At 44.4% G+C, this 19,949-nt stretch overlaps 1 protein-coding gene across 4 annotated transcripts in view; it reads left to right on the top strand.

Moving 5' to 3' along the window:
• Positions 1–19,949, top strand: part of LOC126195417 (uncharacterized) — an 85,187-nt gene that overhangs the window by 5,360 nt on the left and 59,878 nt on the right. For all 4 annotated transcript variants that reach the window (XM_049934047.1, XM_049934023.1, XM_049934038.1 and 1 more), the window contains exon 2: positions 13,081–13,166. In XM_049934047.1, the coding sequence (XP_049790004.1) occupies positions 13,086–13,166 (81 nt within the window). In that variant the 5' untranslated portion in view covers positions 13,081–13,085. The remainder of the gene's footprint in view (positions 1–13,080; positions 13,167–19,949) is intronic.

Here is a 19,949-nt window from a genome sequence, read left to right as displayed (position 1 = left end):
TTAGGCCTTAGCAAAGGCAAAGGCATTAGAGAGGCAGTTACGACGTTGCAATTTATAATGGAAGCAACACTTAACGAAAGTCAAGACGCGTTCATAGGATTGTCGACCTAGAAAAAAGAGGTCGACAATGTAAAATGATGCAAGATGTTTCAAAATCTTAAAAAAATAGGTGTAAGGAAAAACTGGTAGTATGCAATACGTACCAAAATCAAGAGGCAGCAGTAAGAATGGATGATCAACAACGAAATACTTGGATTAAAAGGGGTTTAAGAGAGGGAAGCAGTCTTTTGCCCTCACCCCTTCTCCCACCCCCAACTCCTCCATCGCTCACTCTGTTCATCGAAGAACCAATGGCGGGAATAAAAGAAAAGTTTTGGAGTGGGACTGAGATTCGGGGTGAAAGGATATCAGTGATGAAACGAAAAGTGTGTGTGGCTAGCGCCTCTCGTCAGATAGACCGCTTGCCTGGTGCAAGCCTTTGTAGTTGAAGCCACGTCGGCGACTTGCCTGTCGATTAGGATGGAATGATGATGGAGACAACGCAACATCCACTCCAAGAGCTGAGAAACTTTCCAATCCAGTCAGGCATCGAATCCGGGCTCCTTTGCATGGCGGTCTGCCACGGTGGCAGGTCAAATGTGGAGGTGGACATACCAACGAAACGGCTCGTTGATGATATTGCTATCCTCAGAGAAAGTGAAAAAGAAGACTAAAAATTTATAAGGTATTGACGAGCAATATCAACAGCAGTCCAGCACTTGTGACGTCACAGGGGATAAATACAGTAACCAAATCGATTTTATTCTGGTAGTAGAAAGATACAGGAATGGAATCAAGAAGGTGCAGATATTAATAGCGACCACAACTTACTTATGGCAGAAATAGAAATAAGAATGAAAAAACTGAAGAAGGTGACCATGGTGAAGAAGTGGGATCTAGAGAAGATAAGACCCGACATAGAACAAATTACAGAAATGCTGTCACTTGAGTTTCTAAAGACACAACAAGACAAAGAACCACCTGATAATGTCAATGAGTACTGGAATATGCTGAAAGAAGGAATCATTAAAGCAGGACAGCAAAATGTAGGATATATAAAAGGGAAAGGGGCAAAAAACCATGAGTCACACAAGAAATGATTTCCAAGATGGAGGAGAGAAGAAAATTTAAAAGCAAGAACACTGAAGATGCAAGAAATGGGTACCGAAGGTTAAACAGTGAACTGCGAAGATAAACAGAGCAGGCTAGGAAAAAATGACTAAAATAGGACTGAAGAGCTGGACAGGAAGGGGAGATACGGCTTACTATCCGACAGAGTAAAGACTATGACATGGGATCAAAGCAGAGCAGGAAGTACAAGTATGGAAATTTTGAGTAAAGACGAAGAGGTAGTGTACAAAGATCGGACGATGTCCTCCAGAGATAGGAAGAATATCTAAAAGAACTATAAGACACAGATCGTAAACCAGAAACTCTGGAACTTGAATCACTCAACAGTGTAAGTGATGACGAGAAGGGACCAACCAACATAATGGAAGAAGTAAAGTCTGCCATAGCTGCAATGAAAAATGGCAAAGCAGTAGGTGCAGATACGATACCGGGAGAAATATTAAAATGCTTGAACCAAATGGAATAAGAGAAATATTGAGGTTATGCAATAAAAAATATGACACTGGTGAACGGCCTGAAGACTTTCTGACAACAGTAATGATTCCATTACCGAAAAAACAAGGAACGAAGACACGCAGTGAGCACAGGACAATCAGCATCATTTCACATGCAGCCAAAATGATGTTAAGAATAATTAATAAGAGACTTGAAAAATTAATGGAGAAGAATCTTGGCGAGGAGCAGTTTGGCCTTAGATGGAATACGGGCACCAGAGATGCAATAGGGCTCCTACGAATCTTGGGACAAAGGTTTATTGAAAAAGGAAGAGACCTCTGCATGTGCTTCATCGATCTAGAAAAGGTATTTGACAATGTGACTTGGGAGAAGCTGGCGGCTATAATGAGGGAAAAGAGAGTGGACTGGAAACCAGAAGACTTATAAACTTATTATATCTGAATCAAAAAGCCTCAGTTAAAGTGGGAGGTGAAAGTACAAACTTTATCGGACTAGGAAAAGGAGTAAGACAAGTATTATCACCTATCCTTTTCAACCTCTACATGGAAAATATGACTGACCAATGCTCATTAGATGACATAGTAGAAATTGGAGGAAAAAGAATAGGTTGTTTGAGGTTTGCTGATGACATGGTCCTTCTAGCCGCAGGGGAAAAAGAATTACGGGATTTAGTGGACGCCACTGAAGCTAACGGAAAAAAATTATGGAATGAAAATTAACACAAAGAAAACAAAAGTATTGGCACTAGGAGGAAATAAAGAAATAAAAATTAAGCTGAATGGACTAAAATTAGAAAAGGTGCAAAATTTTAAGTACCTTGGGAGCGGGATAGACACCGACTGGAAGTGCAGCACAGAAGTTAAAACAATGATGGCAATTGCAAAAGAGGCATTTTATAAGAAAAGGAGAATTTTCTGCAGCAATCTGGACAGAGAATGGCTCATAAAATGTTTTGTATGGCGCGTTCTTCTGTATGGCGCTGAAACATGGACTTTGAGGAAGGAAGACAGAGAAAGGCTTGAGGCTTTTGAGATGTAGACAATGTGGAGGATGGAAAGAACAAGTGGGGTGGACAGAGTAAAAAATGAAGAGGTACTGAGAAGAGTGGGAGAGAAAAGATAGTTACTAGATGTAATAAAAAGAAGAAAAAGAAAGTGGATTGGGCATATATTAAGAAAGAATGAGGGACTGACAAAAACAGCTTTAGAAGGCTATGTAGAAGGGAAAACGAAGCGAGGAAGAAGAGATTTCAGATATCGGATGACGTGAAGGACGGTACAACATACAGAAGCCTTAAGAAGGCTGATGATGATGATGATGTGCTACAGAAGTAAGCCGAAAATTTTGTGGACTGATAAGATAAGAAAAGAGGGGAATTTCCGTAGAATCGGCGAGAAAAGAAACATACGGAGAACAATGACAAGAGGAAATGACAGAACGAGAACACATATGTTACGGCGCCGGGGAATAACTTCCAAGGTACCAGAAGAAGCTGTGGGTGGTAAAACTTGTAGGGGAAGACAGAGATTGAACTGTATCCAACAAACAGCTGAGGACATTAGGTGCAATTTCCACTGTGATATGAAGATGTTGGCCAAGGTGAGGAAGTCGTGGCGGACCGCATTAAGCCAGTCAGAAGACTGATAAAAGCACATCTCTTCTCCTCCTGCACAAAACACGGTGTATCGTCGCTGCGAATGAACAACACTGGTTCTCACCAAAGTAATAACAATAAGTTAATGAGAACTTACAATGGACCATTTGACCTCGCCGAAATAAGAGTTATATCAAGTCCTAGGATAATCGTGGTAGGTGCAGTACGGCTTCCAAGCGGATCTTTACCAAATTCAGCACGACTCAGGTAAGATGAGCGCCGTGGTATACGAGTGTTGAGCGTGCCTTGTGCCTTGTAGTAGTATGTCGTTGACTACCTTTACATGAGGCTTTCGTAAGAAGCAGTTTGTCGTCAGCGGCGTGAGCATACGACAGGAGAGCAGAACATACTGTCTCTCCACATAAGTGCCACAGAAGCACTTACAGTTACGTTACTTAGTTTACGAACAATACTCTACACACTCTAATGTGATTTGCTACTGCGTAGCTCGGTGAACAGTTCAAAACAACCCCAGTCATTTAATAAGCTATCAAGTGTACAATTGTACGGTAATTTTTGGGTGGTGGGTACTTGACAGTCTGCTTGGTTGTACAAGTAGCAAGGATAGGAAAAGAATGCCAAGAGTCAAAAAATGGTTCAAATGGCTCTGAGCACTATGTGACTTAACATCTGAGGTCATCAGTCCCCTAAAACTTAGAACTACTTAAACCTAACTAACCTAAGAACATCACAAACATCCATGCCCGAGGCAGGATTCGAACCTGCGACCGTAGCAGTCGCGCGGTTCCTGACTGAAGAGCCTAGAACCGCTCGGCCATCCGGGCCGGCCACCATGAGTCAACTTACACTATTTGATCAAAAGTATCCGGACACCAGGCTGAAAATGACTTATATGTTCGTGGTGCCCTCCATCGGTAATGCTGGAATTCAATACGGTGCTGCCCCATCCTTAGCCTTGATGACAGCTACCACTCTCGTAGGCATACGATCAGGTGCTGGAAGGTTTCTTGGGGAATGGCAGCCCATTATTCACGGAGTGCTGCACTGAGGAGAGGTCGGTCGGTGAGGCCTGGCAAGAAGTCGGCGCTCCAAAACATCCCAAACGGTTCTGTAGGACTGAGGTCAGGACTCTGTGCAGGCCAGTCCATTACATGGATGTTATTGTCGTGCAACCACTTCACCACAGCGCGTGCATTATGAACAGGTGCTCGATCGTGTTGAAAGATGCAATCACCATCCACGAATTGCTCTTCAACAGTGTGAAGCAAGAAGGTGCTTAAAACATTAGTACAGGCCTGTGATGTAATAGTGCCACGCAAAATAACAAGGGGTGCAAGCCCCCTCCACGAAATACTCGACCACACCATAACACCATCACCTCTGAATTTTATTGTTGGCACTACACCCGCTGGCAGATAACGTTCACCGAGCATTCGCCGTACCCACACCCCGCCATCGGATCGCCACATTGTGTACCGTGAATCATCACTCCACACAACTTTTTTCACTATTCAGTCGTCCTATGTTTACTCTCCTTACGTCGTTTGGCATTTACCGGCTTGATGTGTGGCTTATGAGCAGTCGCTCGGCGTTGAAATCCAACTTTTATTACCTCCCACCTAACTGTCATAGTACGTGCAGTGGATCCTGATGCAGTTTGGAATTCCTGTGTGATGGTCTGGATAGATATCTGTCTATTACACATTACGACTCTCTTCAGCTGTCTGCGGTCTCTGTCAGTCAACAGACGAGTTCGGCCTACGCTTTTGTGCTGTACGTGTCCCTACACGCTTCCACTTCACTATCACATGGGAAACAGTGGACCTAGGGATGTTTAGGAATGTGGAAATCTCGCGTACAAACGTATGACACAAGTGACACCCAATCACCTGAACACGTTCGAGGTCCGTGAGTTCCGCGGAGCGACCAAAAATGGCTCTGAGCACTATGGGACTCAACTGCTGAGGTCATTAGTCCCCTAGAACTTAGAACTAGTTAAACCTAACTAACCTAAGGACATCACAAACATCCATGCCCTAGGCAGGATTCGAACCTGCGACCGTAGCGGTCTTGCGGTTCCAGACTGCAGCGCCTTTAACCGCACGGCCACTTCGGCCGGCGCGCGGAGCGACCCATTCTGCTCTCTCACGATGTCTAATGACTACTGAGGTCGCTGATATGGAGTACCTGGCAGTAAGTGGCAACTCAATGCACCTAATATGAAAAACGTATATTTATGGGGATGTCGGGATACTTTTGAACGCATTGTGTACCTGTCTGGCAGCTGAGCTAGTTTCCCTGTGAATGTTTCGCTTTCTGACGATACTTGTCGTATCAGCGGAAATATTATTTGGAGAAGGAAACACAGTCGATTTTAAGTTATTGCTTAAATTCATTGTCATACTCGAGAATAGCCCTTTCTGTTATTTCTTTTTAGTGTGTTGTCATGCATCTACTTTCACATTTCAGACTTACAAAAATTGTCAACGTTTCACTTTAACGTTTGTGTACCTGCATTATTCCAGTGGTTTCGCGTTGTTTTTTTCATATCAGTTAACTGGGGGTTGTGTGGACGCTTACACTCACACACACACACACACACACACACACACACACACACCCGCGCGCCGGCAAATGTGTGTGTGTGTGTTTGTACGTGTGTCTGGCCCAATGGTTGCTTCTCGAGAACCACACGCGAAGCACACTACATTACAAGAACAGCTCTGACAGAAACTAAGTTAGAAATAATGGGCTAGAGACTCAGGGTGCTGCAGAAAGCTAAACAATCTTTTATGACTTCAAACTTCACATACCAAAAAGTCTTACGTAAGTAGATAAAATGTAGCAGTACCCTAAAATAAAACAAAAATAATGAATGATCATGTAAGGAGATCATCGGTCAAAAGGAAATTTTTGGGTGTGATGTAATAGGTAATAGAAAGTAGAAAAAAAGAGTAGGAGAAACTAATTACGATATCTATTGCGTGTTAAGTCTATCATAGCGCTAAAGATCACATAAAACTTTAAACAAGTGAAGAGAGGGCGATACGCATTTGTTAGTCGAAATGGTGGTCTCTTCATTGCTTATTCGGAGAGCGCAAGTGATATATTGCCTGACGGCAACGGAGAGGAAGCGAGCAGTATAGCGTCATGCCGGCGTATCAGATGTTGTTTACATCCGGCAAGACCGCGAACTGTGTCGAGATACACGGCATATATTGAGTTCTCTCCGTCAGTTACTAGTGTATGTAGCAACGGCCCTTCAAACGGGAGACATCCAACCGTTTATTTCCTATCGTTGATTAAAATGTGAACATGCGTGTAGACATGGGTAGAGAAGTAGTGTCTAATACACCAAGTTGAACAAATGACTGTGAATACGCAGACTCATGTCATAGTGTCAAGGAACAACAAATAAACTCTAGGGGTTATAGAATAACTTAATAATAAAATCCGTCTACTGCCTTCTCAATAGAATTTATACTTAGTCAGTATACATTTCGAACCACAGCTTTATCATACGAGCTCCAGTTGGTACCGAAGAATGCAATGCCCGCACAACAAAAGGTTTGTGAGTAACAAATGAAATACAGCCAACCAGTTACAGAATAAACCATTCGTTTCTGCGACTGACTGATTGTATTTCACTTTATCCTCATTAGCTGCATCCAGTCATGTTCAAGATTTAAACATAAATAAATAAAAATGCGTGTCTGTAAGACTTACAGTACTTTCTTAATTGTAATTTGCCAAGCTGTGGCGTAAAATATACAGGATAGAGAAAAATAGGTGTCGATTTTTCCTAACACTAATAGTATTGGTATATCTGAGGATTTTGCTGATTGTTGTACAGTATTTGATCAAAAGTAAACGTTAATATGAGGTGTGTCCACGTTTTGCCTTTATGAGGACTTGAACGCTGCTGCGAACATTTTCAGTGACATGTCTAAATGTCTCAAGAGCCGAAACCAGAGAAGAAACTTATCAAAAAGATGTTCCATTGCGTTCAGGTACGGACTCTGTGCAGGCCAGTCCATTTCAAGAATGTTATTATCCATAAACCATCCATAAAACATTGCCTGACAGATGTTGCTTTATGAGAGGAAACGCTTACATGCTGATTCAATCGTCGTTTCGAAACTGTTCCTCTATTTTATGCAGTACACAATACTGTAAAAATGTTTTCATATCCTTCTACATTCAGCGTTTCCTTGAGCGCAAAAAGGAAACCACACCCCAATTACGACAAACACGAACCGAGCGAGGTGACACAGTGGTTAGCACACTGGACTCGCTTACGGGAGGAAGACGATTCAATCCCGCGTCCGGCCATCCTGACTTAGGTTTTCCGTGTTTTCCCTAAATCACTCCAGGCAAATGCCGGGATGGTTCCTATGAAAGGGTACGGCCAAATCCAATGAGACCGATGACCTCGCTGTTTGGTCCTCGTCCCCAAAGCAACCCAACGAAAAACACGCCCATGACGTAACACTGCCTCCTTTGTACTTCACTGTAGGCAGTATACATGATGGTAGGTAATGTTTTCCCGGCGTTCGTCAAATACATACTCTTCCGTCGGCTTGTCACAGAGTATAGCGCAATTCATAACTCCTAATTACGCTTTTATAGTTATCCTCTGTCCAGCAGCACCACGTCAAGCGCCGTATACCAGTGACTGTAGAAGTGTGCGTTGTTATAACGTCCTAGGCAGAGTCATTGTGCTAACTAGGTTGCTGGTAGCACTTTGGAACTCGTGCACTTTTTTACAACCAACATCCGCAATACTAGACGGTCCCTGTTCCCCAGTATGTGAGACGTGCCTGGTCTTGCTACAGCTGTGGTTGTTTCTCCACTTTTTCACTTTACATTCGCATCATCAACAGTCGACTAGGGCAGCTTTAGAAGGACTTAAATGTCGTGAGGAATTTGTCACTCAAGTGATGTGCAATGGCTTGTCCATTTCGGAGGTACTGAACTCAAGTGACCGTGAGATACTTCTGGTATTGCTTCTCTACTGATAACACGGCACTCCCCGTCTCCTTTTATACTAGATACAGATACGCTTGACCAGGTAGACTATATGACATGACATGACATGACAATCAACAATGTTTACTTCATTCTGTGAAGATACATTGCTTTCAAAGGTGACAATACAAGCATGAAACAAAATCGCAAATTGCGTAGATATTGCAGTGGAACAAATAATAATTAGCATACATGTTATACAATTTAATATTAAAAAAAATTTCCTTACATATTCGATGAAAAAAGTGATAATGTCGTCGATTCTTCTCAGTTGTTGAAACTAAACATGAAAATTACTATTACCGCTCGCAAAACATATAACGTGAATTATCCATCAGAAAATGCTCGAACAAGTGCACTAACGGAGACTGAACGTGAATTGAGTTTACAAGGTCTGAAACGCTTTCGGAATCGTGAAGAAATAGTGAAAATGTGCCTTGTTAGGATCGAGAGTCAACAGATATAAGAAAGTACAACATAGAGCAAGTGAGAGAGATGATAACATAAAATCATCGACTATCTCAGAGACTGATAAAGGAAGGGTTGAGAAGCAGCAAAGAATGTTTACCACATCATTCACTCAGATTTTGGAAAATGTGGTAGCAATGTCCGATTTGTATTTCACAAATTAGTAAACGATCGGGACGCAATACGGCTGAAAATTGATAAAGATGTAATAGATACTGAGATCCATATTTTCTGCAAATCATCATTTCAGCCAAGAAATGGTAGGCAATATCAAAAGGGTCCGAAGAGTGGTCGGTATTTCTTTACAATGTAATCTAAACTGCAGAGAGATTATTCGATATTGTAACAGACACCATTGGGTGTGAGAGCCGTAACAGCGACGAGTTGTTAGTCTAGAGCTGTAATGTTGGTCAGTGGCAGCAGAGGGTGGTTCCGAGCCCGCTTTACGTCGACCACCAGGTAGGAGATGCAGTGACTCAGAGCTGATGCCGCCAGATTGATTCAGAGCCTGACAATTAGTGGAATAGTGTCCACCGGCTTCCTCGAATCCGTAAAAGAGTAACCCCCAAATGTCGACGATCCAAAGAAAGCGATAACGTGATACAATGTGAATTCATGCTAGAAAGTACTTCAGCTACCCATTCCGGACACCTATACGGCGCTACTTTAAAACTGTTCATGATAGGCATCTGTTATAATCGACCGTCGTTCTAAACGACAGCTAAGTGCGTCTCCTGCACGACAAAACCCGACCGCATCCTGGTACCTTTGGGCTCGACTTTTTGGCTAAGTGCCATTTCTGGAACGTTGGCCATGACTCCCATGTATGGTAACGGCAGACTTCTTTTGGTTCTCCTAAAGAAAAGGAACCCCGAAAAGAGTACATGCTTGAAACACACTGCACCTCCAAAGAATCGAGCGAAGTGGCGCAGTGGTCGACACTAGTCTCGTTTTTGGGAGGACGGCATTTCAAACCCCATGTAGCCAGCTTCACTCAAGATTTCCGTGCTTTCTCTAAATCGATTAAGACAAAATATCGGAATGGTTCCCTCGAATACGACATGGATGATCTCCTTCCCTGTCCATCATCAGTCCGAGTTTGTGCTGTATCTCTAATGATCTCATCGTCGACTGATGTTACTCCATAATCCACATTCTTTCACATCCAGACATGTGTTACGTCGGATGCCTCGAACGACTACACAAGAAGGCCTTCGCTGAAACATTTATAAACGTTAAGGAAGTGTGTTGTGGCTACTGGAAATAATTATTTTAAGATATAACCGACAGAATTTTTCAGATGTACATTGTGTGTAAAATACTATCCTCATGAAGCAAACTACTAATTTAATCGAATAAATTTACAAAGAAATTTGTAACTTCCTGGCAGATCAAAATTATGCGTCGGACCAGGGCTCGAAACTGGGACCTTTCCTTCCTACTCAACTATCCAAGTACGAGTCACGATCGGCCCTCACAGCTATAAGGCAAAGTATTAAATCCCTCACAGCTGTGAGGTAAAGTATTAAAGAAGGGTGAGTAGTGATGGGATAGCCCGCTCGGTGGAGCACTTTCTCGCAAAGGCAGAAGCCCAGGTTCGAGGCCCGGTCCGCCACATAGTTTTCATCTTCCAAGAAGTTTCAAATGAGCGCACATTCTGCTGCAGAGCGAAAATCCATTCTGGAAAGAAATTTGTTTTGACAGGACGCTTTAGGTCTGGGCAAAAAGCTTGATATGAATTTTTGGAATCTGTAAAACACCATTCAACATTTAAATACACGCTTCTTCCACACATATCTTTCCGAAGTTTATTTGCACGGAACATAAAAGAGTTCTTGTTTTGTAAATAAAACTGCCTTTTGCTGCTGCTAGTTAATTTATTTATTCCATACGCGTTTCGCCTTTTCCTGTTCTAAGGCATCATCAGTGGGACCTACAATGATACAGTTTTGTTAGTTTTAGATTATTAAACAGTTCACGTCACGATTTTGTTTGTAAAAAATTAATTACTTACGATTTGCTGATCTGCATTTCCTCACGTCTGCTCTGGAGGTCGCACTACCACTTTTATTACTGCCACATAATCACAACTTTGTGTTCTAGCCTTCATGACACTGTTCACCATGTTTCTCAATCTTTTTGTGGTGTACTATTGTCCTTTTGTCACTCGATACAACTATTTCGCCGGACAGTGCTTTTCACAAAGTAAATATTGTGACTCCATTACGTGTTTCCTCTTCTTAGGCATGTTTTCTTATTTGTTGCCTACCTAACGAAGTATGTGTTCGAGACTAAATTCTGTTCGTGACGTTTATATCGTGTGTGTGTGTGTGTGTGTGTGTGTGTGTGTGTGTGTATGAGAGAGAGATGTGATACGAAATTCATTTCGAGTCTGGGACAAAGCTACTCATGTTTAAAAAACGTATGATTGATGGCACAAAAACTGGCAGGCGGAAATCGCAGCCAGAGATAAACTCCGGTACAGCAGAGATGTGAAACAAATTCAGTATGCCATAATTTTTTATTTTCCGCGGGAGCATCGATATGAGAAAATATTACTTCAAAAATTACAAGAAACCGAGCTTGTCAGTATTCTAGGTCTGTTCCGAGAAGGCCTAAAATCTTTTGTACAAATAAAATATGCTGGTATGGAAGTTTGGCTACAAACCAAAGAGAGTCGCCCTGTGTTTGATTTGATTGATATTACACGTAACAGACTGATAGTCTGTTGCGGATAGGTCTGCAAGCGCAAACATTTGTTCTATAATTACCAGTGACAGTACACGAGGGACGACAAATGCCTCTACCCCATCGCTTTCAGACAAGTCATATTTTTCACGCACTATGCCTCATCGTCAACAGGCTATTCGTGGCTGCGTCATTGCTCCTACAGAGGAAGGGGATCGGACACCGGGTCATGGTATGGCATCCTGAGCGCACCGCGTGAGGATAGGTAAAACATTATCGAGATGCTAGAGTACTCAGTAGGCGTGTGAGAACTGGACTTTGGTGCATAATAACATCTGTCAATCATGAAGATCTTGTCAACGCATCACGGCAAAATCTGTTTTTAAACGTGGTGCAACTGAAACATACTGGCGGAACGTGACATTTTCCGACGACTCAGTATTGTCCTCAGCGAATGATGGTCCCGTACGGGTATACAGACCGAGAGGTGGCTGTTTCGACCCCGAATACATCCAAGAGGCATGTCGCAGAGGCTGTGTATCTGTGGCAGGGGCTGGATATGTTCCTGTGGAGTTGCAGTGGTTCTTGGCTCCACATCACGAATTGAACTGCCCTTACTGGATTTGCAATTCTACAAATGACTCGGCGCAGTTTTCTTCCCTGCCTTTAGAGGTACGTCCTTAGGTTAAGCGTGAAACAGTTGTTAATCCTTCTACCGCACAGACACACACACACACACACACACACACACAATTACAAATGTTATTTACGTTTATGAGCATATCTGTACATCCGGAATGTGACTGACAACGTCATAACATGGTGGGTAATTTAAATTTTTTGCCATTTTTTTGTGCTGTTAGTAATATATCCTATAACGACCTCTTCAGCTTGTGTGTTGCTTCATTAAGAGCTTGTAAAATCTGTTACACAAGTTTGCCACAGGTTGACACTTGGGTTCTGCAGAGTTGTTTATAAAATACGCGGATCATGATACACGAACCACAGCTGGACAGTTGTTCTCACGTTCTTTGGGTCGTTGTAGTACAAGATGAATAAATCTTCTGCAGTTGTCGACTATACTTTTTGTAACTTCTCTTGCAGTATCTTAACGTACTGAAAACAAGTCACAGTCCTCTACACGAGAGGCTGTCATGACTCCCCTTATCACCTCGGCACCATCTCCCGGCTTCACTCTCCCTTGTATTTACATACATATATATTTGTACACAACGTAAAGAAAGAAAACTCAGAGTTTAACGTCTCGAGGATGGCATGGTCATTAGATATAGATAGCCGAGTCCATTGTCTAAGTTGCATGTGCCTCTTTGCCAATGATAGCTATTTATGTTTGCACCCCAGTCACAAATTTGGAAGACATTCTTACCAAGTCTCGTAAGAGTTCGGGGAATATATTTGCATTTAGAAAACTTTTCCATAGACCTTTCTGGGCCATAGACCTCCTTATTCTGTAAAATGAAGTGATATTTCGCTTCAGTTTCATTATTTTCGTCAGGAACGTCATGTCTGTAATCTACACACGAGGTTCTGTGAGTGTCAGAACCTTTTGTACATGGTTCCTGCCTTAACCTTGCTATGGTGTATGTAGAAAAATATTTTATGACATATTGCAAGCGAATTTTATCTTGTTGCAGGAACGATGGTGGTGATGTTGAAGAGATGCTGTTGCCACGGGTGTTCTCTCAAGACAGGTGCCATCATCATCGGCGTGTCTGGCATTGTACGTAACGTTACGTCATTACATTTCTTGCACCGTTAACTAACTGATATTGGCTGCCAGGCTATTGGCCTTCACATCTTTTCTTTATTATGTTGATGTTCACAGGGAGGTCCTCACACTGGTTGAGATCAGGAAGCCAAAGCATTTTCGGTATTGCCCAAACTGACAGCCAAAGACAGAGTATGTTTATACACTCCTGGAAATGGAAAAAAGAACACATTGACACCGGTGTGTCAGACCCACCATACTTGCTCCGGACACTGCGAGAGGGCTGTACAAGCAATGATCACACGCACGGCACAGCGGACACACCAGGACCCGCGGTGTTGGCCGTCGAATGGCGCTAGCTGCGCAGCATTTGTGCACCGCCGCCGTCAGTGTCAGCCAGTTTGCCGTGGCATACGGAGCTCCATCGCAGTCTTTAACACTGGTAGCATGCCGCGACAGCGTGGACGTGAACCGTATGTGCAGTTGACGGACTTTGAGCGAGGGCGTATAGTGGGCATGCGGGAGGCCGGGTGGACGTACCGCCGAATTGCTCAACACGTGGGGCGTGAGGTCTCCACAGTACATCGATGTTGTCGCCAGTGGTCGGCGGAAGGTGCACGTGCCCGTCGACCTGGGACCGGACCGCAGCGACGCACGGATGCACGCCAAGACCGTAGGATCCTACGCAGTGCCGTAGGGGACCGCACCGCCACTTCCCAGCAAATTAGGGACACTGTTGCTCCTGGGGTATCGGCGAGGACCATTCGCAACCGTCTCCATGAAGCTGGGCTACGGTCCCGCACACCGTTAGGCCGTCTTCCGCTCACGCCCCAACATCGTGCAGCCCGCCTCCAGTGGTGTCGCGACAGGCGTGAATGGAGGGACGAATGGAGACGTGTCGTCTTCAGCGATGAGAGTCGCTTCTGCCTTGGTGCCAATGATGGTCGTATGCGTGTTTGGCGCCGTGCAGGTGAGCGCCACAATCAGGACTGCATACGACCGAGGCACACAGGGCCAACACCCGGCATCATGGTGTGGGGAGCGATCTCCTACACTGGCCGTACACCACTGGTGATCGTCGAGGGGACACTGAATAGTGCACGGTACATCCAAACCGTCATCGAACCCATCGTTCTACCATTCCTAGACCGGCAAGGGAACTTGCTGTTCCAACAGGACAATGCACGTCCGCATGTATCCCGTGCCACCCAACTTGCTCTAGAAGGTGTAAGTCAACTACCCTGGCCAGCAAGATCTCCGGATCTGTCCCCCATTGAGCATGTTTGGGACTGGATGAAGCGTCGTCTCACGCGGTCTGCACGTCCAGCACGAACGCTGGTCCAACTGAGGCGCCAGGTGGAAATGGCATGGCAAGCCGTTCCACAGGACTACATCCAGCATCTCTACGATCGTCTCCATGGGAGAATAGCAGCCTGCATTGCTGCGAAAGGTGGATATACACTGTACTAGTGCCGACATTGTGCATGCTCTGTTGCCTGTGTCTATGTGCCTGTGGTTCTGTCAGTGTGATCATGTGATGTATCTGACCCCAGGAATGTGTCAATAAAGATTCCCCTTCCTGGGACAATGAATTCACGGTGTTCTTATTTCAATTTCCAGGAGTGTAGTACGATATTGCATCCACGTCCTGAGGAAGGCCGCTGCAACAAGACCGAAACGTCGGTTGTATTTTACCATTTTAAGATTTTTATAAGATGGCGGCCAACAAATTCTGAAGGATTTTAGCTAAAATGTTATTGGTGGCAGAGATATACGCGCTTATAACAGTGTATATACTAGTTAACACCCTCCACGTTTAACGACAGGTGGCACCGTTAATAGTATTACGGTTACTTCTATCCTACCTTCTTACAACAAACATAATCATTTGATACTTATAGTCCAAGTTACAGCAGGGGTGATTTCCATATGATGATCAAGTATGCTGTTATTGAAAAGAATCAGCTAGTACTACATTTTGTGTTTCGTGCAGTATTTGTTGCTTCTAGGATAGAATACATTAGTACACACAACTGCAGCTTGCTAGAGTACTTGGGACTGTTGTTCGACGTAGCCCTAAGTATTGTGATATCACGCTGAGGCGCGCAAGGTGTGCCACGTTAGGGTGAGCTTTACTCTATAATGAGTACAGAAACAAAAATGAAATTTGTGACTAAGGGGTGAGGAGAAGAGGAGAGGGGGAAGGGGGAAAGGAAGGAGGGGGAGGAACCTGGCAATGCTATACCCTACCCTACAGAAGCTGAAAATCTGCGACAGGAAGATATGCGAGCAGTTTCCGCAGATCGTCACATAAATGGAATACCACACCGTGGTCGTGATGTGACATGAAGCTGGTAACCCTGCTGAGCTAGACTGGCTTTAGCTGTCGCAGCGGTCGCACGCTCCTCAAGTTTGGTCCGTGAACGTTCAGTGTTTACGCCAGTGTTTTCGTGTTTCGTGATCGTTTATTGGCGTTTTGCACGTGAATTAAGCGTCATCAATTGAGCATTTGGTATTCGTTCGTGTCGTCTTTCTACGTAGTGCCGTTGGGATTTCGGCGTTGTCCGAGATTTCTTCGCTGCAGAACACCATGGCAAACTCCGTGAGAAAAAACATCGTGATTTTCACCTTCGACAAGTACACCCGTCGAGTACAGCCCTCTGCACTTGAAATACACGACTGGATTACCGAGGTAATTGGCCTTCATTCTGAATCTGTTCATACCATGCAGCTAGACTCTGATGAATACTGCATTTTTGTAAAGTTTAACGATTCAGTGAATGTAGACCGCTTTCTGGCAAAATTTGGTTATGAAACGGAATTTATACACCGTGATGGTACTAAAAGTACTGTAAAACTCCGGAATTCCGAGTCTGTAATTAGGAATGTTAGGGTTTTGAATATTCCCATAGAAGTAGACAACTTGAAAATTAAAGATGTCCTTTCAAAGTATGGGGTTGTCAGGCAAATAGTCAACGAAAGGTGGGCTTCGCATTTCAAGCTGCAGTGCTTTAACGGCATTGCCAGGATTTCAGGATACTTTTCTTCTCAAGCTCTTTGTTTAAAAGCAGTGAAAATTTTTCTAGGGAGCACACAGCTTGTAAAGATCGTGACTTGTAGAGAAGCACGTTGCTGCTATAAATATACCGATCCTCATCCCAAATAGCTTCTTCTGGTATGTCTGTGATGCAAGCTTATGGCATTACTACTATTAACATTAATAAAATACAGTCACCCTTGAAATTGGCAGCACTAAAAGAATTCTTGTACCAGTCTGGGACAGATATCGCGTTGCTACAAGAAGTTGCGATAACTGAATTTCGGATCCCAGGCTTTTTTGAAATTGTTAATGTTTCTACGGAAGTCAATATCGGTACAGCCATTCTTATAAGGGAAGGCATTCCGGTGACTGAAATCGAACGACTAGAATCAGGAAGAGCCATAGGCATAAAAATTTTCAATGTGACAGTGCTTAACCTTTACGCCCCATCAGGAAATTCCCACAAATTGGATCGTGCGAAGTTTTTTCAAGATGAACTGATTTATTTATTGAGGAGAAATCCGTGTTCTCTTATACTAGGTGGAGATTTTAACTGTGTTTTGAGCCAGAAAGATCAACAACCCAATTTCAACTACTCGCCACAGTTAAAAAAGTTAGTAAGTGATCTACACCTTAAGGATGTGTGGGAACTTCAGCACCCGACGTCAGTCGGGTTCACGTATATAACCAACCACTCCCGCAACAGACTAGATAGAATTTACGTGTCACCAAATTTGCAAAATTATTTATTAAACGTTGAAACTATTCCCGTGTATTTTAGCGATCACTGTACACTTTTAACTTGCTTTAATTTAAGTGTACAGCCAACCCGTCGATTCAGAGGCCAATGGAATTTAAATCTCTCTGTTTTAACTGACGAAGAACTGAACAGGAAATAAGAGTAGCGTGGACTATGTGCCTCCGCACAGTAGACAAGCACCCAACAGTCATTGACTGGTGGACTAGGAGGGCCAAACCAAGGCTGCGGAAAGTTGTCATGCAGTTTAGTGCAGGGAGGCACAGGGAGTTGAGGAATACAATGGAGTTTTATTATAAAGTTTTAAGAGACTTATATCAACAGGCCCATAATGACGAAATTCGTCTGAAAGATATAAAAAAAATAAAAGCCAAGTTATAAAGCATTAAACGGCAACAGATGGAGGGACTAAACATTAAATCGAAAGCCACATGAGTTGTAGCAGATGAAACAGCTTCTCTGTATCACTTGGTGCGGCATGCTAAAAACAGACGTCAAACTTTTATTGATGAAGTCGAGACGCATACTGGTACGAGGCTCACATGCCAGAAAGAAATAATGGACGAAGTCCACAGGTACTATGAAACCTTATATGCCCCTACCGAAGTGGAAGATGCAGCTCTCGAGGACTTTCTCACTATTTTAGGTCCACAATTGTCGGGAACAGACAACGCTGACATCCTGTCACCTACACTCCTGGAAATGGAAAAAAGAACACATTGACACCGGTGTGTCAGACCCACCATACTTGCTCCGGCCACTGCGAGAGGGCTGTACAAGCAATGATCACACGCACGGCACAGCGGACACACCAGGAACCGCGGTGTTGGCCGTCGAATGGCGCTAGCTGCGCAGCATTTGTGCACCGCCGCCGTCAGTGTCAGCCAGTTTGCCGTGGCATACGGAGCTCCATCGCAGTCTTTAACACTGGTAGCATGCCGCGACAGCGTGGACGTGAACCGTATGTGCAGTTGACGGACTTTGAGCGAGGGCGTATAGTGGGCATGCGGGAGGCCGGGTGGACGTACCGCCGAATTGCTCAACACGTGGGGCGTGAGGTCTCCACAGTACATCGATGTTGTCGCCAGTGGTCGGCGGAAGGTGCACGTGCCCGTCGACCTGGGACCGGACCGCAGCGACGCACGGATGCACGCCACGACCGTAGAATCCTACGCAGTGCCGTAGGGGACCGCACCGCCACTTCCCAGCAAATTAGGGACACTGTTGCCCCTGGGGTATCGGCGAGGACCATTCGCAACCGTCTCCATGAAGCTGGGCTACGGTCCCGCACACCGTTAGGCCGTCTTCCGCTCACGCCCCAACATCGTGCAGCCCGCCTCCAGTGGTGTCGCGACAGGCGTGAATGGAGGGACGAATGGAGACGTGTCGTCTTCAGCGATGAGAGTCGCTTCTGCCTTGGTGCCAATGATGGTCGAATGCGTGTTTGGCGTCGTGCAGGTGAGCGCCACAATCAGGACTGCATACGACCGAGGCACACAGGGCCAACACCCGGCATCATGGTGTGGGGAGCGATCTCCTACACTGGCCGTACACCACTGGTGATCGTCGAGGGGACACTGAATAGTGCACGGTACATCCAAACCGTCATCGAACCCATCGTTCTACCATTCCTAGACCGGCAAGGGAACTTGCTGTTCCAACAGGACAATTCACGTCCGCATGTATCCCGTGCCAGATCTCCGGATCTGTCCCCCATTGAGCATGTTTGGGACTGGATGAAGCGTCGTCTCACGCGGTCTGCACGTCCAGCACGAACGCTGGTCCAACTGAGGCGCCAAGTGGAAATGGCATGGCAAGCCGTTCCACAGGACTACATCCAGCATCTCTACAATCGTCTCCATGGGAGAATAGCAGCCTGCATTGCTGCGAAAGGTGGATATACACTGTACTAGTGCCGACATTGTGCATGCTCTGTTGCCTGTGTCTATGTGCCTGTGGTTCTGTCAGTGTGATCATGTGATGTATCTGACCCCAGGAATGTGTCAATAAAGTTTCCCCTTCCAGGGACAATGAATTCACGGTGTTCTTATTTCAATTTCCAGGAGTGTATTACTAAAGATGAAGTGCATGAGGCAGTGCGTAACTCACCTCTCAAAAAATCTCCGGGACTTGATGGCCTCCCTGAGAGTTTTATGCCCGCTACTGGTCTATAATTGGGGACAAGATCACTTCCATGGCAAATGAGGTCCTGAACGGAAAAACGGTCCCTGCAGAGTTTATGGAGAGTAAAATAGTACTGATTCCTAAGAATAAAGGCAAAACCAACTTAAACAATTTTCTGCCTCTTTCGCTACTAAATTCTGATTACAAAATAATTTCGCGTATTATCAACAAAAGACTCTCTTCCTTTTCCAACAAAATATTGAGTCATCATCAGTGTTGTTCTCCGACCAGAACGATATTCGAAAGTCTATATGCATACTGAGACGTCATTGCAATTACCTCAGTGACAAGTATAAAATGTGCTTTAATCTTTATAGATTTCAACAAAGCTTTTGACCGCGTTAGTCATAGAAACCTCTTTGCGACGCTGTCAAGAATGGCTTTCCACCCCCAGATTGTCAACATGCTAAGAAATATTGCAACAGGTATAAATGCGAAAATAGCAATCAATGGCCAAACATCTAAACCCATACAGATAAGGCGAGGGGTTCCACAGGGGAGTTCCTTATCTATGCTTCTATTTTCCGTATCTTTAGAGCCCTTCCTCCGCACTGTCCACGCAAGATTAACAGGCATAACATTGAGTGGTGAGAAAACTGTCATTCGAGCTTATGCTGATGACGTGGGCGTTGTAATAAGGAATAAGGAGGAGACAGTTACACTGGAAAGAGAAATCCAAAGGTATTGTCTAGCGTCGGGGGCGACAACAAATGAAAACAAAAGTAAAATATTGAATCTACGGGGCCTAGATCATCTCCGACTGGCATGGGCAAAACAAGACAACAAACATAAAACTTTGGGAATAACCTTAATG

Source organism: Schistocerca nitens, chromosome 1 (genome assembly GCF_023898315.1).
Source record: "Schistocerca nitens isolate TAMUIC-IGC-003100 chromosome 1, iqSchNite1.1, whole genome shotgun sequence".
Lineage (NCBI taxonomy): Eukaryota > Metazoa > Arthropoda > Insecta > Orthoptera > Acrididae > Schistocerca > Schistocerca nitens.
The sequence above is the reverse complement of the archived record's forward strand: the minus strand, read 5'-3'. Positions and strand labels throughout refer to the sequence as shown.